Consider the following 21,685-nt stretch of genomic DNA (forward strand, 5'->3'; position numbering starts at 1 on the left):
CAAAGTGATGGTCGCCCTGAACCTCCAAGCCATGGGTCTTTCCAGGCGCCAAGTGGGGACCTGTCCGGGATCTCACAGAGCTCGGTGCACAGGTGCATCTGTGCGTCATGGAGGCCCTATATGCCCAGTCGGCAAAACACACCCATTTCAATGTGGACCGAGCTCACCAGGATGCCCGGGTGGCAGGGTTCACCGCCGTCGACAGGATGTCCTGGATCCAGGGGGTGATCGACGGGATGCATGTCCCCCTACGAGCGCCTGCATATGACAGGCCGATCTTCACAAACCGAAAGGGGTTCTACTCGAACGTGCAGCTGATATTTGACCATCAGATGCACATCATGCATGTCTGCACCCGATACCTGGGCAGTGTGTATGACGCCTTCATCCTGGCACACTTGACACTTGGGGATCGTGGCGGCCTGCTGCGTCCTCTGCGATGTGCTGGAGGAGGAGGATGAACGCCAGGCCTCATCCGACGAGGAGGATACAGGCAAGGGCAAGGATTGGCAGGACATGGGGCCCAGGTAGGCACGGGAGGCCCATAACGTGTGCAACAAGGTCAACGCGCACGGGACGCTCTGATCACCTCCAGATTCACCAACTCGGGTAGGGAATTGGCCCGGACACAGCATCCCACCTTCACACACCCCCTTGGCCACACACATACACACACACCCTGCCTGCAACCCGCTCCATGATACCTACTTGCCACACTACAGGGGTGTGGGCCCTGGGTTGGCAGTAACAGCGGTATGGTCCATGGCATGGAGGATGAGAAGAACCCGCTCTGTGATGAGCCCTGCTGCTCCACATCTGATAACACCAGACTGCTGCCCAAATTAGCACTTCCCACCATCCACCTGGGTGATCCTGCATGCGAGCTGGCCATTCCATCAGACGGTCCCATCGAATCCCTGGAGTGGTGAAGTGGGGAACTTGGGGGGTGGGGGGGGGTTGGGGGATTGGGGGGGGGGGACACTGGAGTGGTGAGCGCTGGCTGAATTGTGGTCCCTGAGCCCAGCCCACCTCCAACATCTGCCCATTCCGCACCCCTGCGCCAGCACAGACCAGCCCACCCCTCACACCGAGGCAAGTTGTAATATTTTGAACAGGCATTTAATGTGAATAAATATATACAGAATCATGCCATAGCCCCGATAACTAGACTCTGCTCCGCACCTGTGCCAACTTAATTGGTGTGTAACTTTCTGGCCGTACGGGTCCTAACACTACATCCAGGTGGATCCCCAGACAGTACAGCAGGAGTGGAGGCGGCCTTCTGTGATTCCCTGCGACCTGGGTCCCTGCTTGCGGACAACTTCTGCGGCGCCTGGATCTGGATGGGCACAGCTGTGGCTCAGGTGTCCCATGTGTCATGGCGCTGCCCTGTTCTGCCCGCTGCCCACGAGATATGCCAGGGACAGGAGGTCTGCTCTTGTCTTGGCCAGAGTCTGCATGCCCACAATCATCGAGCACAGCAAGTGGACCACCTCCATCTGGGACTGTGCAACATCACGCTGCAACTGTGCCATCACCTTCTGGGTTTGTGCCACATCACCCAGTGACTGTACCATCTCCCTCTGGGACTGGGACACCTACCTCTGCATCTGTGCCACATCAGCCAGTGCCTGGGAAATGCCAGCGACCCCCTCAGCCATGGCCTGCTTTGACTGGGCCACACTGAGTAGCACCACTGCAATGTCTAGGTGGCTCTGGCACATGGCTGCCTGTGAGAGGGCAGCCCTGTCCTGAGCCTTGGCCACCACCTGAACAGATTGCCCCAGACCTTGGACATGCTGGTCCATGATCGAAGCCCTCGCCCCCAAGGCCTCCACCGCAGATGCCACCTGTGCAGTATTTGCCTGGGTGGCATGCATGGGGGCAACACCTCCGGCTCCTGACTCGGTTGAATGAATCCACCTCCACCTGTGCAACGTGTTTGACAGTCCGACGCATGCAGCCCAGGGGCTGGGTAGCTGGTGGCTTCAGTGGCCAAGGAGCCAGCCATGGCGGCCAGTATGGATGCCGGCATCTGGTGCAGGGTGGGAGTTCGGCCTGCCTCCGGGTTGGGGAGGGTGGGGTAACTGGGTGTTTAGTGCTAGAGGCACAATGCTGCTTACTCACCCTGGCCGCCATGAGGAGGTTGTGCAGTTTTTTACAACAGTTGTGCGGTTGTTTTACACAAAAAACTATGCAAAATGCAAGTTTCAGCAATAAGCTTTACATTCTAAAAAATAACATAAATAAGTGCAGTGCAAAATGTCACTAATTGCTGTCTTTGTTGCTCTCATTCAATGTTCCATTTAAAGTTTGGACTGCAGACCAGTGTTGCTGGTGGCACTCATGACCTTGCGCCCAGGCACGGCGAACGGCGGCGGCTGGCAGCCCCTTTCCCGGGCCGGGGTACAGGGTGGCCCGTCTCTCTTCCACAGCGTCCAGGAGAGTCTCCAGCTCGGTGACCATGAATCTCGGGGCCGCTCGCCTTGCTGCCATCTTGTTGGCTGGGGTGGTGTGTGTGGAGAGTGAAATGTGTATATGCGGCTGCAGCTTGTCAATCGCGAATCCAGCGAATCCCTCATCGTTTCTTATTGGAATCGATTGTGTTCCACACGGCGCCGGTGCGAGTCTGTTAACAGTCACTGAATTGGTCCAGATTCGGTACCAGTTTTGCTGTAGTGGAAGTTGACAAATCCTGCCCCGACATCAACACTTAGCCTCAGGAACGGAGAATTCCGCCCATGATCTTTTGGCACTCCTGGCGCATCTCTGATGAACACACATAGCATTAGGACCACTTTCACTGGCGCCAGCAGCCAGTGATAAGTTACTGATTGCGTTTTGTGTGCTGGGCGCATTCCTGGTGTGAAGGAAGATGAGAGACCATCCAGGTGCAGTGAGGGAGGTATGGTATGAGCACTGTTTGTGTCTGGGATTGGCACCAGAGAAGTCACATAGTCCACGTTTCAGCTGAAGGATTTGAATTGATTTTCTCAACCTGTTCAACTAATACCTCCTCTATATATGTTATCAACTTGTATGAAGGGTGAAAAAGGTGAACAAGGAACAACAGGGATAATAGACTACGATGGAAAAATTCAAGAGGCGCTACAGGTAATGTTTTCACAGCAAATTTCACAGAATTAGAATATGTAAAATTGAAAGGAACCTGACATAAAGATTATAACAAAAACGTGTACGCTAAGTGCCAAAGATTTACCATACTGGCTTATTCAAAAGGCAAATGTTTTCATCAACTCCCAAGAGTTTTATCAATATCCGGATTTGGAATGGTGACAGGATTTATGATTGCAATCTTCATTCAGCTCGATCTAAGGTAGTGGTGGGTAACCTGCAACCCTGGGGACCACATGTAGCCCATCAGGGTTCTGAGTATGGCCCATGAGACATTTTGTTCACCATTGCCCAAGTGCAGAGTTAGCACATTCTGCTGATTTATATCCACGCAGTTTTTTTCCTACCTGTATGACTGAAGTGATACGCAGGTGAAGTGAGGTGCATGCTGGTTGCACACAGCATTGACTATGAGTCTATTTTGTTTATTTCGATTTTAGCATTTGAAGTTGACAGACCGATTTAAAATATGAATGATTAAACATTTTCCATAACTCATTAAGATATATTCAGCATGTATTAAATGTATTCAATCTTATTCTTTTTTTTTTCATTCAAAAAAAATAAATTTAGAGTACCCAATTCATTCTTTCCAATTAAGGGGCAATTTAGCGTGGCCAATCCACCTAGCCTGCACATCTTTGGGTTGTGGGGGCGAAGCCCACCCAAACACAGGGAGAATGTGCAAACTCCACACGGACAGTGACCCAGAGCCAGGATCGAACCTGGGACCTCAGCGCCGTGAGGCAGCAGTGCTACCCACTGCGCCACCGTGCTGCCCTCAGATTTAAAGTTAACAATTGATTTAGCATCTAAAAGACAGTTCCAAATGTTTCCTCATTTCACTACAGAAAGCCGCCCACCGAGAAGAAGGAGAGCCACCTTTGACGCCCACTTGCCAGTTTAGGTTACCCATCACTGATTTAAGCTATCTGCCATTGTGGCTCCAGGGTCAGAGTGGCACTTTGAAATCCTGTTATGGGCCAGGGTTTAGAGAACCCCAAAGTGTATCATGGAGTTCACCTGACCCACAACCTTTAATAGATTGTGGTATGGGGAGCACATGGCTCACTCTACAGGTGTGGTATAGCAGAAATGGAAAAGTAATTTTTAAAGCAAAACAATGTTTATTCTATGAACTCAAGTTAATCTTTTTAAAACATACAGTGAACATCTCAGCAACCATCAATTCAAATACAACCCCCAAAGACTACAACACTAAGTAATCCGTAAGCTGTCCTTTTAACATCCAGAAGACTTAAAACACCTTTTACCAGAAGCACATCAGGTTAAAGTCACTACTGTTATTAGTTTTAAATCACCAGGATCGATTTACAGTCTTTAGATTACTGAGAGAGATTCATACACCTTCTGGCTGTGACTGCAGCTATCCAGCTCTGAAAACGAATCTAAAACACACCCTGCAGCAAACAGCCTAAAATGAAAGTAAAAAGCTGACAGACAGCCCAGCTCCATCCACTCTCTGACATCGCTGCAGCAATAAACACCCATTTCTTAAAGGTACTCTCACATAACAATCCAAGTTAATGTTTTTTAAAAAGATGTACATGTAATGGTTGTATCCAGTTGTTCCTTAGAATTGAACCAAATGTCCCAATTAAAACACCAAGACCAGGATTCTCCGAGCCTCCGCATGGAAATCGGCTCGGCGCGGGGGCAGAGAATGGGGTGTCAGACCCACGATTGGGTCTGACGCCTTCCTGGAGAAACGCCGCCAGTCGCGCGCGCAGTTGTCCCGGCGCCAGTCGGGGGCCATTGAAAGAGGCCCCCCCCCCCGGCGATTCTGCGCCGGCAACTAGCCAAGTACCCACCGGCGTGGTTCCACCTGGTGGGTGCTCAGAGTCGGGCTGCGGAGGGCGCCCTGGTGGGGGGGGGCGAGGGGATCCATTACCAGCCACGACCGCAATTGGGCGCCACCGATCGGTGAGCATGCACGATCTTGGGGGGGTCCTATTTCTTCGGGGCTGGCCCGCTGTGTGGGTCCGCCATGTTGTGCGGGGCTGGTGCCGCAGGCGGCTGCCGCGCGCATGCGTGGACCCGCGGCCGGAAGTGCAGGGCCTCGTATCGGCAGCCGGAGCTGCATGGAGCACTCCGGGGCCCTGCTAGCCCCCTGCAAAACGGAGAATCACTCCGGACTATTTTCTAGAAATTCACGCCCATTTTCCCGTGGGCATTGGGGCATAGCCCCATTATTGGAGAATCTCGCCCCAAATTCTGTATTGCAATTCAGATCAGATTACTCTCACATCTTGCTCTAAAATAAAATCAGCTCTTGTATGATTATACATACCTAGGAGTATAGTGGCTTTAGTTACAATACTCAAAATTGTCAAGCATTTCCAAAAAGCATTCAGAACATTGCAACATTTATCTGTTCACATGGTACCTTCACTCAGTTCTTGAACTGTAAGAATATAGGAACAGGAAAAGGTCTTTAACCCTCTGTGCCTGTTTCGCCAGTCAATTAGATCTGTGTACTAATTCTATACGTTCACCTTTGATTCATATCCCTAAATATCTTTGGTGAACAGAAATCTATCACTCTCAGATTTAAATTTTTGTTTAATATAAATTTAGATTATCCAATTCATTTTTTCCAATTAAGGGGCAATTTAGCATGGTCAATCCACCTAGCCTGCACATCTTTGGGTTGTGGGGGCGAAACCCACACAAACACAGGAAGAATGTGCAAACTCCACACGGACAGTGGCCCAAAGCCGGGATCGAACCTGGGACCTCAGCGCCGTGAGGCAGCAGTGCTACTCACTGCGCCACCGTGCTGCCCTCAGATTTAAAGTTAACAATTGATTTAGCATCTAAAAGACAGTTCCAAGTGTTTCCTCATTTCACTACAGAAAGCTCTGATCGGACTCTAATCTTTAGACAATACGTCCTGGTCCTGGACTCCCCAACTAGCAGTTTCTCTCCATCTATCCTAAGAGAAGTGTGGTGAATGTATTCACCTAATGCATGTATGATACTGTAACCTATGACCTATGACCTGGAAGTGGTGATACGAGCTGCTTCCAGGTACTGTACTGTAACCCCGGTGGGCTCCGCCTCTGGCTCCGCCCTCACCAGGGCCATATATAGACCGGCCGCCTATGGGCGGCATTCATCTGTACAACCGACTCTGGCTAGGCAAGTTTATCATAGATTATCATAGAATTTACAGTGCAGAAGGAGGCCACTCACGATTAATAAAGCCTAATGTTCACTCTCTCTCTGCCTCTCGGTGAATTGAAGGTATATCAATTTATTAATCATAGACAGCACTATGGAAGCCACTCTAAAGCCAGACAGGATCGAACTCGACGCCCGCGCGTCCGAAGTCAAGGTGATATTCGTACATTGGCTTTGATGCTTCGAGGCCTACCTCAACTCCTCCACAACGCCTCCCACGGAGACCCTCAAGCTGCGACTCCTCCACGCTCGGGTGAGCCACCAAATCTCAGTAATGATCGAGAAAGCAGCCACGTATGAGGCGGCGGTCGCAACCCTCAAGGCACACTTCGTGAAGCACGTAAATGAGGTGTTCGCCAGACACCTCGCTACTCGCCGCCAACGAGCCGGAGAATCGCTGGACGAGTAACTGGAAACCCTGACTCTACTCGTGAGGAACTGCAGCAATCGAGATGTGACGGCGGAGGAACACATGAACTCACAGATCCGGAACACCTACGTGGCGGGGGTCCGCTCGAACTACATCAGGCAGCGCCTGCTGGAAAACGGGACCTCTGACCTGTGAGACACGGTAAAGCTAGATACCTCGCTCGAGGTGGCCTACCAGAACCTCAGTGCATTCCCCGCGGGCCTGGCAAACCCCTCATGGACACCCTCATCGCAGCCCCCGTCGGACCCAACTACGTCGCAGGCCTGCGCCGCGCGACTGCCAGCCCAGCCCGGGGAACCGCAGTGCTACTTCTGCGGACAGGGCCAACACCCCCGGCAGCATTGCTCAGCCCGCACAGCGATGTGCAGCGACTGTGGGAAAAATTAGCACTTCGCTAGAGTCTGGGCTGACCTGAGGCTCAAAAATTGGAAACGCACCAGGGTCGACCCATGCACTCGCAGCCCCACAAATCTCGCAATGTGACTGCGTGCCTGCCCAGGACGCCCCCGTCAGATGCACCATCAGCATCGTGCGACTCGTGGGGGCCGCCATCTTGGTCGCTGGCCCCAACACCGACCGACACGTGCGACTCATGGGGGCCGCCATCTTGGCCGCCGGCTCCGGCACCGACCAACACATGCGACCGATGGGGGCGGCCATCTTGGTCGCCATCTTCGCCCCAGCCCGACACGTGCGACTCATGGGGGCCGCCATCTTGTGATTCCACTGACCACACAGGCATCCGCAGCTGGATGCAGTCACTCTCGACCAGTCGCAGCCGAAACAGCTGAAGAACTCCATGATGGCCGTCCGGGTCAACGGGCACGAGACCCCCTGTCTTTTCGACTCCGGGAGCACGGAGAGCTTTGTCCACCCCGACACGGTAAGGCGCTGCTCCCTCCACACCTACCCAGCCTCCCAAACAATCTCCCTTGCCTCCGGGTCCCATTCGGTTCAGATCCGGGGGTACAGTATCGCCAATCTCGCGATGCAGGCCGCAGAGTACGCTCGTTTTAAACTCTACGTCCTCCCCCACCTCTGCGTTCCCCTACTGCTTGGATTGGACTTTCAATGTAATCACCGAAGCCTGACTTTACAGTTCAGCGGACCCTTGCCCCCCATCACGGCGTGCTGCCTCACGACCCTCAAGGTCTCCCCCCCTTCACTCTTTGCGAACCTCACTCCTGACTGTAAGCCCATCGCCACCAGGAGCAGGCGGCACAGTTCACTAGACATGACGTTTATCAAGTCGGAGGTCCAGCGACTGTTAAGTGAAGGGACCATCGAGGCCAGCAACAGCCTCTGGAGAGCGCAAGTGGTGGTCGTCCGGACCGGGGAAAAGAATCGGATGGTTGTGGACTACAGCCAGACAATTAACCGGTTCACGCAACTGGATGCGTACCCCCGCCCCCCCCCCCCTTAGCGGAGATGGTCAACCAGATCGCGCAGTACCGTGTGTTCTCAACGGTCGATCTGAAGTCGGCCTACCACCAGCTCCCAACCCGCCCGGAAGACCGCCACTACACTGCCTTTGAAGCAGCCGGCCGACTCTGCCACTTCCTCAGAGTCCCCTTCGGCATCACTAACGGGGTCTCGGTCTTTCAGAGAACGATGGACCGAATGGTGGAGTAGTACGGTTTGCGGGCTACATATCCGTTCTTGGACAATGTGACCATCTGTGGCCATGATCAGCAGAATCATGACGCCAACCTTCAAAGGTTCCTCCAGGCCGCCCAATGCCTCAATCTCACATACAACAAAGAAAAGTGCGTCTTCCGTACTACCCGACGAGCCATCCTCGGCTACGTCGTGGAGAACGGAGTCCTAGGTCCGACCCCGACCGTATGTTCCCCCTCACAGAACACCCCCTTCCCCACAGCCTCAAGGCCCTAAAACGATGCCTGGGGCTGTTCTCATACTACGCCCAGCGGGTCCCCAACTATGCGGACAAAGCCCGCCCACTTATTCAAACCGCCAGTTTTCCCCTGACGGATGAGGCCCGCTCGGCCTTCAGCCGCATCAAGGCCGACATCACCAAGGCCGCAATGCACGCGGTGGACGTGTCCACCCCCTTTCAGGTAGAGAGCGATGCGTCAGACGTCGCACTGGCCGCCACATTCAACCAGGCGGGCAGGCCAGTAGCATTCTTCTCTAGGACCCTCCACGCTTCCGAAATTTGACACCCCTCGGTCGAGAAGGAAGCACAAGCCAAAGTGGAAGCCGCACGGCTCTGGAGGCACTACCTAGCCGGTAGGAGGATCACCCTCGTCACCGACCAACGGTCAGTCACCTTCATGTTTGACAACGGACAACGGGGCAAAATAGAAAATGACAAAATCTTGAGGTGGAGGATCGAACGCTCCACCTATGATATCTAGTATCGTCCTGGGAAGCTCAACGAGCCCCCAGATGCCCTGTCCCGCGGCACATGCGCCAACGCGCAAGATGACCGACTTGGGCTATCCACAATGACCTCTGCCATCCGGGGCTCAGCCGGCTTACCCACTTCATTAAGGCCCGCAGTCTGCCCTTCTCCACCGAGGAGGTCAAGGCAATGACCAGGGACTGCCGAGTCTGCGCGGAGTGCAAACCGCACTTCTACCGGCCAGACAAAGCCCGCCTGGTAAAGGCCTCCCGGCCCTTTGAGCGCCTAAGCATTGATACGGCAAGATACGGTCTCCCTACGGGACCTGGTGCCAGCTGGTTCCCCTGCCAACGCGCCCCCCTCCCCACTGCCTGCCACCACCCCCAGCGCCCCGTACGCTCCCCTGGGTCTTCTGTATTGTCCTGCGCCAACACTGCCGCCACCCATCACCCGCCTGCCTACCCCCACACCCCAACCGTCTCTGACACGCCGGACTGAGGCTCAAGCTCTGCACACAACTCCCCTGGAGTCACCACCCGCAACAACCGTGCCCGCCACACTGCAAGAGCTGAGGAGGTCGAAGAGAACGATCCGGCCTCCAGATAGACTGAATATGTAATGACCCCACGTCACCCCAGCTGGACTTGTTTTTTTTAACACGGGGTGAATGTGGTGAATGTATTCACCTAATGCATGTATGGGACTGTAACATGTGACCTATGACCTAGAAGTGGTGATACGAGCTGTTTCCAGGTACTGTACTGTAACCCCGGTGGGCTCCGCCTCTGGCTCCACCCTCACCGGGGCCATATATAGACCGGCTGCCTGTGGGCGGCATTCATCTGTACAACCGACTCTGGTTAGGCAAGTTCATGATTAATAAAGCCTAATGTTCACTCGCTCTCTCTGCCTCTCCTTGAATTGAAGGTATATTAAGAAGTAACTGTTAAAAGGCAAGAAACGAAGATGATTTTCCAACGTCGCTCTTCCATTCAAGTGGACGTCACTGGCTGGGCCGGCATTTCTTGCTCATCTTTTCATCCACTTTTTAAATGGACCAACCTTAAAAAAGCCTAACCTGCAGCAATCACACATGAGGGTGGAACAAACAGGCTGGGGGGCAGACTAATTCCCCTCAGCAGACAGGAAGTCCCACCCTCAAGAGCGGCCGGCTGATCAGATTGGCCTGCAGTTCCAGCAGTCCCAGCAGTCCCCAAAATTAGTAGTCTGCATTGCCAGGCCTACAGGCATCGCCACAAAGAAGAGCAGTGGCCACCGGAGTGAGGTAAGTCCCCGGATTATAGAGTACCTATGGGGCACGCTGGGGTGGACGGGGGATATGGGCTTTGGAGGAAAGGTGGGGAGGAACAAAGAGGAACGGGGTGACAACCCAAAGTGCAGAGCACCTCCCAACTTATGTGCCCCCCCCCCCTTTTCAAAGTTGCAGTTTTACAAACTGGCCCGCTGGCCACTGCCCAGCCTTTTATGACGGTGAAGGCAAATTGAGGCCCTTAATTGCTTGGGCAGCTAAGGGTCTCATTAGGCCTAAGGGTAGGTGGCCGAGTGAGCAGCACACTCACCCTCCGAGGGAAAGGGTCAGGGGAAGGAGGTGGGCTGGTGACTTGACATATTTTATGTGCCTCTTGTCATGTGGGAGTACCTTTAAGAAATGGGTGTATATAATGGGTGTATATGAATATCTGTAGTGAGAGTACCTTTAATAAATGGGTGTTTACTGCTGCAGTGATGTCAGAGCATGGGTGGAGCTGGGCTGTCTGTCAGCTTTTTACTTTCGTTTTTGAGCAGGCTGCAGGGTGTGTTTTAGTTACGTTTTCAGAGCTGGATAGCTGCAGTCACAGCCAGAAGGTGTATGAATCTCTCTCTGTAATCGAAAGACTGTAAGTCGATCCCGGTGATTTAAAACTAATAACAGTAGTGACTTTAACCTGATGTGCTTCTGATAAAGGTTTTGTTTTTAAGTCGTTTGGATGTTAAAAAGGAAAGCTTAAAGGTTTACTTAGTGTTGTATTCTTTGGGGGTTGTATTTGAATTAATGGTTGCTAAGATGTTCACTGTATGTTTTAAAAAGGTTGAGTTCATAGAATAAACATTGTTTTGCTTTTAAAAAATACTTTTCCTTTTCTGCTGTACCATACCTGTAGAGTGGGCTGTGTGCTCCCCATACCACAATCTCGTAAAAGTTGTGGGTCAGGTGAACTCCATGATATACTTTGGGGTTCTCTAAACCCTGGCCCATAACAAATTGGGGGCTTGAGGGGGATAAAAGTCGATCTATTGGATTGACTTAGTGAACTTAAAGACAGTGAGGGGTGAGCATATTGTGGTTGCTTATCAGGTGTGGTATTTTAGTTTAAGTAGGGAGTGTGTTGTGGACAATGGCTCTTTCAGAGGCTCTGAGGTTTTTGGGGGTGGAGACAGTCACTCGCAGTACCTTACGGACAGAGACTAAAAGCAGACTGTTAGATTTGGCAAAAACATTGCAGTTAACATTACCTGACAAAATGCGAAAAGATGAGGTAATTATGGCGGTGACTAAGCATTTAAGGTTGCCTGAGATACAGTTTGACTCATTGGAAATAGCAAAAATTCAATTGCAAATTAAACAAATGGAACATGAGAAAGAATTAAAGCTGCTTGAATACAAAAGAGAGAGAGAGGAAAGAGAAAGAGATAGAGAGGAAAAAGAAAGAGAGAGAGAGGAAAGAGAAAAGGAGACAGAAGAAAGGAGAAAAGAAAGAATAGCCCGAGCAGAACAAAAAGAAAGAGAAAGGGAGAATCAGATCAGGTAAAAATATAAAGAGAGAGAGTTTGAACTTCAGAAAATGGCCATGAAACATGACAATCAGTTAAAATTGGCAGACGTAAAGGGAAACGTACAGTTGGTGGATAGTGATGAGGATAGTGAGAAAGAGCGTCAAATTCGAAGGCTTGGTGGGAATCTATTTAAATATGTCCAAGCATTGCAAAGGTTTGACGAGAAGGAGGTGGAAGCCTTTTTCATTTCATTTGAGAAGGTAGCTAAACAAATGAAATGGCCACAGGACATGTGGGTATTACTGATTCAAACAAAGCTGGTAGGTAGGGCTAGTGAAGTGTTTGCATCACTACCGGAGGAGGTATCTGGGACGTATGAGGAGGTGAAAAAATCCATCTTAGGTGCATATGAACTAGTGCCTGAAGCCTACAGACAAAGGTTTAGAAATTTAAGGAAATAATTTGATCATACATACATGGAGTTTGAAAGGATCAAACAGAGCAATTTTGATAGGTGGATAAGGGTTTTGAAAATAGACCAAACGTATGAAGCTCTCAGAGAAATTATACTTTTGGAGGAGTTTGAAAATTCAATTCCTGATGTGGTGAGAACTCATGTGGAAGAACAGAGGGTTAAAGCTGCTAGATTAGCAGCAGAAATGGCAGATAATTATGAATTAGTTCATAAATCAAAGCTTGGTTTCCGACACCAGTTTCAGCCTGTGAGGGATTGAAACTGGGGACATGAGAAATACTCAAGTGGTAAAGGTAAACGTGATCTGATGGGAGATAATAAGGAGAGTATACCTCAGATTAAAAAAGAGATCCAGGAGGGTGGAAAAGAAATGGAAAGTTTCAAATGTTTTCACTGTAATAAACAAGGCCATGTAAAGTCACAGTGTTGGTGGTTGAAGAAAAGCACTGGGAAGGCTGATGTGGTAAAACAGGATAAGACAGTGGGGTTTGTTAAAGTGGTAAAGGAAAGCCCAAGTGAAGCGAAGGAGGTGCAAACGATTGTACAGCCTGATCAAGAGGTGATTGATTAGAAGATGCCAGATCTCTTAAAAGAATTTACTTGTGTAGGTAAAGTTTACTCGTGTATCAGGAGGAGCACGTAAAGAAGTCACAATTTTAAGAGATGCAGGAGCTAGTCAATCTTTAATGGTAAGAGATGAAGAGTTATTTAGTTTGGGAAGAATGTTGTCAGAAAAGGTGGTAATATGTGGAATTCATGGTGAGAGGAGTAGCGTTCCATTATATAAGGTAAGGTTGGAATGTCCAGTGAAAAGTGGTGAAGTGGTGGTAGTAGGAGTAACTCAAGCTAAAATCTAGAAACATTTTTATTGGCCTGGACTACATAAAGATGTGGTTAAATTTTGTCAATCATGTCACACATGTCAAGTGATAGGGAAACCTCAAGCAGTGATAAAACCAGTGCCCTTAATACCCATTCCAGCATTTGAGGAACCTTTTACAAGGGTCCGAATTGATTGCGTAGGACCGTTTCCTAAAACAAAAAGTGGGAATCAATATCTTTTGACGATAATGGATGTGTCTACTAGGTTTCCAGAGGCCATTCCAGTACATAATATTACAGCTAAAAAGATTGTGGATGAGTTACTTAAATTCTTTACTAGATATGGACTACCTACAGAAATACAATCGGATCAAGGATCAAATTTTACCTCAAGGTTATTCAAAGAAGTTATGGATAGCTTTGGAATAAAGCAATTTAAATCAACTGCGTACAATCCAGAATCGCAGGGAGCGTTAGAAAGGTGGCATCAGACATTAAAGACAGTGTTGAGGGCTTATTGTCAAGATTATCCAGAGGATTGGGATAAAGAAATTCCATTCGTACTGTTTGCAATTAGGGATGCACCTAATGAGTCAACCAAATTTAGTCCTTTTGAACTAATTTTTGGTTATGAGGTAAGAGGACCACTTAAATAGATTAAGAAAAAATTGGTGAGTGAGAAATTCGAAATTACATGATTGGATTACATGTCAAATTTTGGGGAACGATTAAATAGAGCAGGTGAATTGGCTAGACAACATTTCAAAGTTGCACAAAATGTGATGAAACGGGTAGCGGAAAAGAAATACAAAGTTCGTAGTTTTGCCTGTGGGGATATAGTTTTAGTATTGTTACCAGTGGGAGGTGAACCTTTAAAAGCAAGGTTTTGTGGACCTTATCAGATTGAAAGGAAATTAAGTGAGGTGAACTATGTGGTAAAAACACCAGAGAGAAGGAAGACTCGCCTAGTGTGTCATGTGAGTATGCTTAAAAGGTATTTTGAAAGGGAAGGAGAGAAAAAGGAGGAGGTTTTAACGATTCAAACTCAAAGTGACGAACCAACTCTAGATGACTATGAATTTGATAAACCTCAAATTAAATTGGAAAATGAGGATGTTCTTAAAAATTGGGATAAATTGTTGAGTTACCTCCTGGAGGAAAAACAGACTGACCTGAAAGAGTTATTGATATCACATGGGCAAGTTTGTGGAGATAAATTGGGAAGTACTAAAATGGCTATACATGATGTAGATGTGGGAAATGCTGTTCCAATCAAACAACATCCATACAGACTTAACCCTTTAAAATTGGCACAGGTTAACAAAGAGACTGAGAGTATGCTTACAAATGGCATAATTGAAGTGGGTTGCAGCCAATGGAGCTCACCCATAGTGATAGTACCAAAACCAGACGGGACCCAACGGTTGTGTGTGAACTATAGAAAGGTTACTGCAGTTACAAGAACGGACTCTTATCCTATCCCACGTTTGGAGGATTGCATTGAGGAAGTGGGACAATCAGCTTTTATTTCCAAACTGGATTTACTTAAAGGTTACTGGCAGGTACCTTTATCCGAAATGGCGAAGGAAATTTCAGCTTTTGTGACTCCAGATGGTATATATCAATTCAAAGTTATGCCATTTGGCATGAAAAACGCCCCAGTCACACTTCAACGGTTAACTAACAAAGTTGTTTCAAGATTACCCAATTGTGCGGTATACATCGACGATCTGGTAATTTTCAGCCAGACATGGACAGAACATATAAAACACCTGATCGACTTCAGGAGGCGGGTGTGGTGATACACCTAGCCAAAAGTGAATTTGGAAAGGCCCAATCACTTTCCTTGGCCATACAATCAGACAGGGACAAATGGTCCCACGGGATGTGAAACCAACAGTTATTGAGGAGTTTCCGATACCCTCGAGACAAAGGGAAATAATGCGATTTCTTGGCATGAGTGGATTTGATCGAACATTTGTGCAAAGGTTTTGTAGCGTGATTGCTCCATTGATGGACTTGCTAAAGAAACATAAAAAATTTCAGTGGACAGCGGACTTTCAACAGGCATTTGACTGCCTGAAAGCTGTGATAACCAATGCTCCTGTGTTGGAGGATTACAAGGGACTCTGCGATCAGATTGAACTAAAATATCTGACTTTAAAGAGAAATGCCGAGGTGTAGAGCAATGGACGGATCGTGCAGAGACCTTCTTGTTCAAAGAGACTGTCAATCAGGAAGGATTTCAGTTGGAGGAAGAAGAACGGAAGAAAAATGGACTATATTATTATACCGGTTTGCGTGTGTTGTTTTTTGAAACGAAAAGTATATTTACTGTGTGCATTTCTTGAAGAATGGTGAAAAGGTGAAAAATGAAACCATCTTGAAGTTGATGGGGTTTTTTTCTTGGGGGGGGGAGGTGTCATGTGGGAGTACCTTTAAGAACTTGGTGTTTATAAATGGGTGTGTTTATAAATATCTGTAGTGTGAGTACCTTTAAGAAATGGGTGTTTACTGCTGCAGTGATGTCAGAGAGTGGGTGCAGCTGGGCTGTCTGTCAGCTTTTTACTTTAGTTTTTGAGCAGGCCGCAGGGTGTGTTTTAGTTTCGTTTTCAGAGCTGGATAGCTGCAGTCACAGCCAGAAGGTGTACAAATCTAAAGACTGTAAATCGATCCTGGTGATTTAAAACTAATAACAGTAATGACTTTAACCTGATGTGCTTCTGATAAAGGTTTTGTTTTTAAGTCGTATGGATGTTAAAAAGGAAAGCTTACAGGATTACTTAGTGTTGTAGTCTTTGGGGGTTGTATTTGAATTAATGGTTGCTAAGATGTTCACTGTATGTTTTAAAAAGGTTGAGTTCATAGAATAAACATTGTTTTGCTTTTAAAAAATACTTTTCCTTTTCTGCTGTACCACACCTGCAGAGTGGGTCGTGCGCTCCTCATACCACAATCTAGTAAAAGTTGTGGGTCAGGTGAACTCCATGATACACTTTGGGGTTCTCTAAACCCTGGCCCATAACACTCTGCCAAATACAAACTGGGCACGGGGCCGTACAATCCAGCCCTGCTTTTCTCTGGGAGGCCCAATGCTATTCTGTGATAATCAGGCAGTTATCTGGGCAGCACCATACCTTCTTTTGAATAAAGTCCCCTGTAGGGTGGATACCAGTTACAGTGCGAGGCAAAGTGACTAGACAGTGTTAAATCACAACGGTGATTTATGTAACCAAGAAGAACTTTATGTAGAGAGCAGGACAACTTCAACATTGGGCTAATTCCATCGACTCCAAAGCTTACACTGACCATACCCCAAAGCCAGGTCCATGCCTAGACACCCAATTGACAGGTTCGCGCACTCCATCCTCATAGGCTCCAGGCAGATCATTTGGCCGGCGAAGAATCGCCCCTTAAAGGGGCCAGGCAACCACATTCCTCCCCTCCATATGTTCGTTTACAGATCGCTGAATTACAAAAGAAGAAAGACTCTTGTTTACAATTATATACAGACAAAGAGAGTTGCAGTAAGGGAGCTCAAGCAAATGTTCATAGGATAAGTCTATCAGGTGACTTTCTAACTCTCGCTGAATGCCTCAACTTGGCAACCGGCTTCTCCACCTTGAGGCACCTGAGTCCTCAGCAGAGGCAGGCAAATTTGTAGATTCAGAAAAGGGGTAGTACTGACTACATCTTCAACTCCTTCTGTGGCCCCTCATGATTCCTCTTAAGAAGATTTCGGTTCTACCATCACTGACTCAGTAAATGGTACACTGGTTACCTGGACTTGGTCCACAGCCCAGGGGAGGGACGACAGTTTCTCTCCTTCTCAAATGATCAACATTTTTTCTAGCTTCACGGCTCTGTAGTTCGATGTCATAAGACACTGGCCCAGTCCTGGCAACAACCCTCCCAGGCATCCACTCTGATCCTCCTCCAAAGTTCCACAGGTAAACTAAATCATCTGTTTGGAAAGACCTGTCCCCCTTGGCTGCAATGTGACAGCCTTTCTGTGAGGCTTGCTTAGCCTCCACCCTCCCCGATAAATTTGGAAAAACAAGGTCGAGCCGGGTCCGCAGATGCCTGTCCATTAACAACTCAGCCGGGGTGGTCCCTGTGGTAGGGTGCGGGGGCGTATTGTATGAGGGCAAGAAGCCCACTAAACGAAGCACCAGTTGCTGGTTAGACTGTTTTTCCACTGACCCTTTAAAGGTTTGGACCACTCTTTCAGACAGCCTGTTTGAAGTGGTGTGGTAGAGGACCATCCTTATGTACTGGATTCCATTTGGTTTAATGAAGAGTTGAAACGGTTTGGCTGTGAAGGCGATACCATTGTCTGAGATGATCACCTCTGAGACGCCGTCTATGGCAAAGATTTGGCGCAGCTTGTCAACGGTGGTTGCCGTCATTGTCGAGCATAAGCTGGACATCCAGCCACTTTGAGTGGGCATCCACCACAATTAATAACATAATTCCCATAAAAGGACCCGCAAAAACAATGTGGAACCTCGTCCACGGTAGCCCCAGCCACACCCAAGGGAGCACATTCGCTGCAGGTGGAAGGGTGTGTTGAGTCTGACATGGCTCTTAACGGTTGTCCATACGTTCGAGCTCCTTGTCGATCCCTGGCCAACAGACGTAACTCCTGGCCAGCATCTTCATATTGGACTGACCAGGGTGACTACTGTGCAATTTTTGGAGTCCCTCTGCTACCCCACAGGAGAACCCCATCCTCACAAGTGACTTCATCCCTACATATAGGGTCTGATCCATTCTGACTTCTCAAAATGCCAGCCAGTGAGAACCATCCATTGTACTCTTGGCAGCACAGGGTCCCTGTTGGTCCAAGTCTTAATAAGACAGACAAAATGGGTAGAGTTTCGAGAAAATTCAGAGCCAGGAGTGGGAGGCTCAGATATCGTCTGTGGAAATCGAAGCCTGCTCAAAGCTTCAGCGTTTGATATCTGGGTACCCGGTCTATGGCGAACGGTATATGAATACGTGACCAACAGCAATGCCCATCTTTGCACTCTGGCTGTTGCTATTGGCGGGACTAGTTCATCTTCATGAAAAATCCAAGCAATAGTTTATGGTCCAATACAATGGTGAAGTGTCGGCCATAAATATATTGATGACATTTTTGCATGGCATAAATGACTGCCAGACGTCCTTTGCCTATCTGGGATTTCCTTTCAGCATCTGACAATGTTCTGGAGACGAAGGCAACAGGCTTTCCACACCATCGTCCATCTTGTACGGGATTACCGCACCAATGCCTTAGGGTGATGCATCGCACACGATTATTATGGGTTTCTTTGGGTTAAAACGGCCGACGACTACAGGGCCTGTTTGACTTGGTCAAAAGACTTCTCTGGGAATCTTCCCACTTCCAACTTTTGTGCTTCTTTAGCAGTTGATGCTGGGTTGACAAAATGGTGGCCGGATTGGGTAAAAAGCAGCCGTAATAATTGACCATCCCTAAAGAGGACCACAGTTTCAATGTATTCCTTGGTTCAGGTTGCCCTTTTATTGCCTTTATCTTAACTTCCAGTGGATGTAATCCCTTTGCATCAACTCTGAAACCTAAATGCATGACCGCATCAGCCTGACGCTTCGCTCACTTTAACCGAATACCGGCTACTTTAAATCTCTTGAATCTCTTAAATCTCTTCCAAATTTCCTCTGATGTTTGTCTCATCACTAAGACATCATCCAGATACACGACAACCTTTGGAATTCCCTGAAAAAGGCTCGCCATTGTGTGCTGAAATACAGCGGAGGCAGGTGAAATACCAAAAGCAATCTCATATATTGGAACAAGCCTTTATGGTATTTATAGTGACAAACGTTCTTGACTCATCTTCCAGCTCAAGCTGCTGGTGCGCAGGGCTTAAATCCAATTTGGTGTACTTGAGGCCCCCTGCCAATTTGGTGCATCAGTCTTCTATCCTGGGAATCGGACATTCAACCACTTTAGCAGCCCTCTTTACAATCATCTTGTAACACCACGGATCCAGACTGTGCAGTCCAGCTTCAACACTGGGACAGTGCTGCCTATTCTGAAAACGGTACTGGAGTAATTATCCCCAGATCTTCCAAATGCTTCAATTCCATTTAAATTTTCTGGTGTAAAACATAAGGCACCGGTCTGACACACAAGAATTTTGGCATTGCTTCTGGCTCACTGTAGATCTTCGCTTTCACTCTCTCTGGAAAACCTTGTTGTATTTCTATCAAAGTTCCTGGAAAACCCCATCTGTGATGCTGAATATTTCTAGCCAATTTATTTTGATTTTCTTCAGTCAATCCTGCGCTATGAGGCTTAGCCTTGTCCTCTGACTGTGATTAAAGGCAGCTGGGCTGACTGGTGTTGGTACGATAAAGGTACTGTTTTGTTATGGTCTTGACGTAGCATAAGCTGCTTCCTTGATGTGCACTCTGACAAAAGGAAGGTTCAGACTTGGAGATAGCTTTAATACATTTATTAAACTATTAACAATTCTCCTACTTGGATTCAACGCATACTGTTAATCCTGCTATAGCTACTCAGACTGACGAACCAGTCTGCTACAATCCACGTGGTGGGTGTGATGTTCAATCAACCCTGTGTCTGTACTCACTGAGAGTCTCCACTGGAAAGAGACTGAGCATGTGTGATGTGTCCTTTTATATGGGTTGGTGTAATGCCCTCCTGTGGTAGTGTCACCTCTATGTGTATCGTGAATGCCCATTGGTCGTGTCCTGTCTTGTTGACCTATTGGTTGACTGTCTGTGTGTCATGTCTCTGGTGTTCCCTCTAGTGTCTAGCTAGGTGTAGTGTATGTACATTAACCCTTTGTGTACTTACAGTGATGCATATCACCACAGGTACTGATGCCATCCCTAGTATAGGTTGTTAAGGTGGCCAATGTACTGCTGAGGTTCACAGGCTGCAGCGATCCTGCAGATACCTAACTGTTTGCCCACCCACACCTGTGGCAGCTCCCGCTGTATTGAACTCCATCTTAAGTGGACGGCCATTGACAACAAGGGCAATCTCAATGTGGGGGAGATTTTATTTATTCTCGCCATGTTGAACTTATATACTTCAGACTTTTCTTCAGGGTCTTCTTCAAGCTTATTCACTGGAGTCACCGAATGTTTTTTTTCAGGAACTTGGAGTAGTCTATCTGACTGCATCTGGCTTGTATGTGGCCTTTTTTTAAATTACATCTTAAACAAATGAATTCCTTACACTTGGATCTGTCTTGGCAATGCTCTTTCCCACAACGATAACAAGCTTCTAACCCTTGTGACTGCCGGTCACTTTTCTTCTTCTCTGTCTCTGCTGCTCCTTCACTCCGGGAATCTCGAGCGGCTGCTTCTTCCCGCCATAATTGGTCTGCCTCGCTTTGCACGCCTTATAGTTCAAAAGTGCTTTGTTCGGCGCTTTCAGTCGCTTAAGCCAATTCAACCGCTTTGTCCAAGGGTAGCTTGGTTTCTGCCGTCAACCTCTTCTAAATATTTCAGTTGTTGAACCCACAGACCAACCGGTCATGCAGCATTTCACTGAGAGAAGTACCAAATTTACAATGTTCCGATATTTGTCGAAATCTGGCTGCAAAAGCAGGTACCATTTCTCCAGAACCTCTAATGGCTGCATTAAATTTATGGTGCTGCATAATAATGGAGAGTCGGGGATTGTAATAGTCCCTCACTGGTTACACCAATTTATCAAAGGACTTAAAAGTCCGAAGCCTCCGGATTTCACACGAGGTTATATGTTCATGGGCCGCAAACTGTAAGTAATATTACTTTCTGTTAATCTTCTGCCGTGATTTCATTGGCAGCGGAAAAGTATCGAAGCCTTTCGACATATCGGCCCCAACTTTCAACCTCCAGATCAAAAGGATCAATTTTCCCAAATAGTCGTAAAGCTATTCGACTGTTGACGGTCTTTTACCTTTTCAGGACTCTGGGAGGTCACTCTCCTCCAACCCCCTCCCCCCCCTTCCAATTTTTGACTGGATTAATTCATTGCCATTGTCCATGTTGTAATGCGAGGCAAAGCAAGGAAGTGTCAAATCACAACGGTGACCTATTTAACAAAAAGGTTTAGGTGCAGAACAGTACAACTCCATTACAGATCTTGTTCCTTTGACTCCAGCTTACTCTGATCATACCCCAACAGCTAGGCCTGGCCCTAAACACCCGATAGGCTGAGGTTTGTATGCTCCATCCCCATAGGCTCCTGGCAGGTCACTTGGCCTGCGCAGGATCGCCCCTTAAAGGGGCCACACTATAAAATTTCTCATCCCTGAGAATTACTGGCCAATCAGAGGCTGGCAGCTCTCCAGTTCTGGCACCATCAGTGGGAGTCGTGGCCATTGTCAGTACTACACTGGGGCCAACCATGTGGATCACCAATTGTTTCCCAGCTAGAGGTGAATGTGAATGGAAGAAATTATATATATATATGTATATATATATACATGGTTTG

At 48.1% G+C, this 21,685-nt stretch overlaps 1 protein-coding gene across 1 annotated transcript in view; it reads left to right on the forward strand.

Moving 5' to 3' along the window:
• The window catches only part of LOC140426964 (uncharacterized), a 363,390-nt gene that overhangs the window by 290,551 nt on the left and 51,154 nt on the right, over positions 1–21,685 (forward strand). Inside the window, exon 11 of the mRNA XM_072512289.1 lies at positions 3,046–3,114. Within this exon, the coding sequence (XP_072368390.1) occupies positions 3,046–3,114 (69 nt within the window). The remainder of the gene's footprint in view (positions 1–3,045; positions 3,115–21,685) is intronic.

The sequence above is a fragment of the Scyliorhinus torazame genome, chromosome 7, assembly GCF_047496885.1.
Source record: "Scyliorhinus torazame isolate Kashiwa2021f chromosome 7, sScyTor2.1, whole genome shotgun sequence".
NCBI classification, from domain to species: domain Eukaryota; kingdom Metazoa; phylum Chordata; class Chondrichthyes; order Carcharhiniformes; family Scyliorhinidae; genus Scyliorhinus; species Scyliorhinus torazame.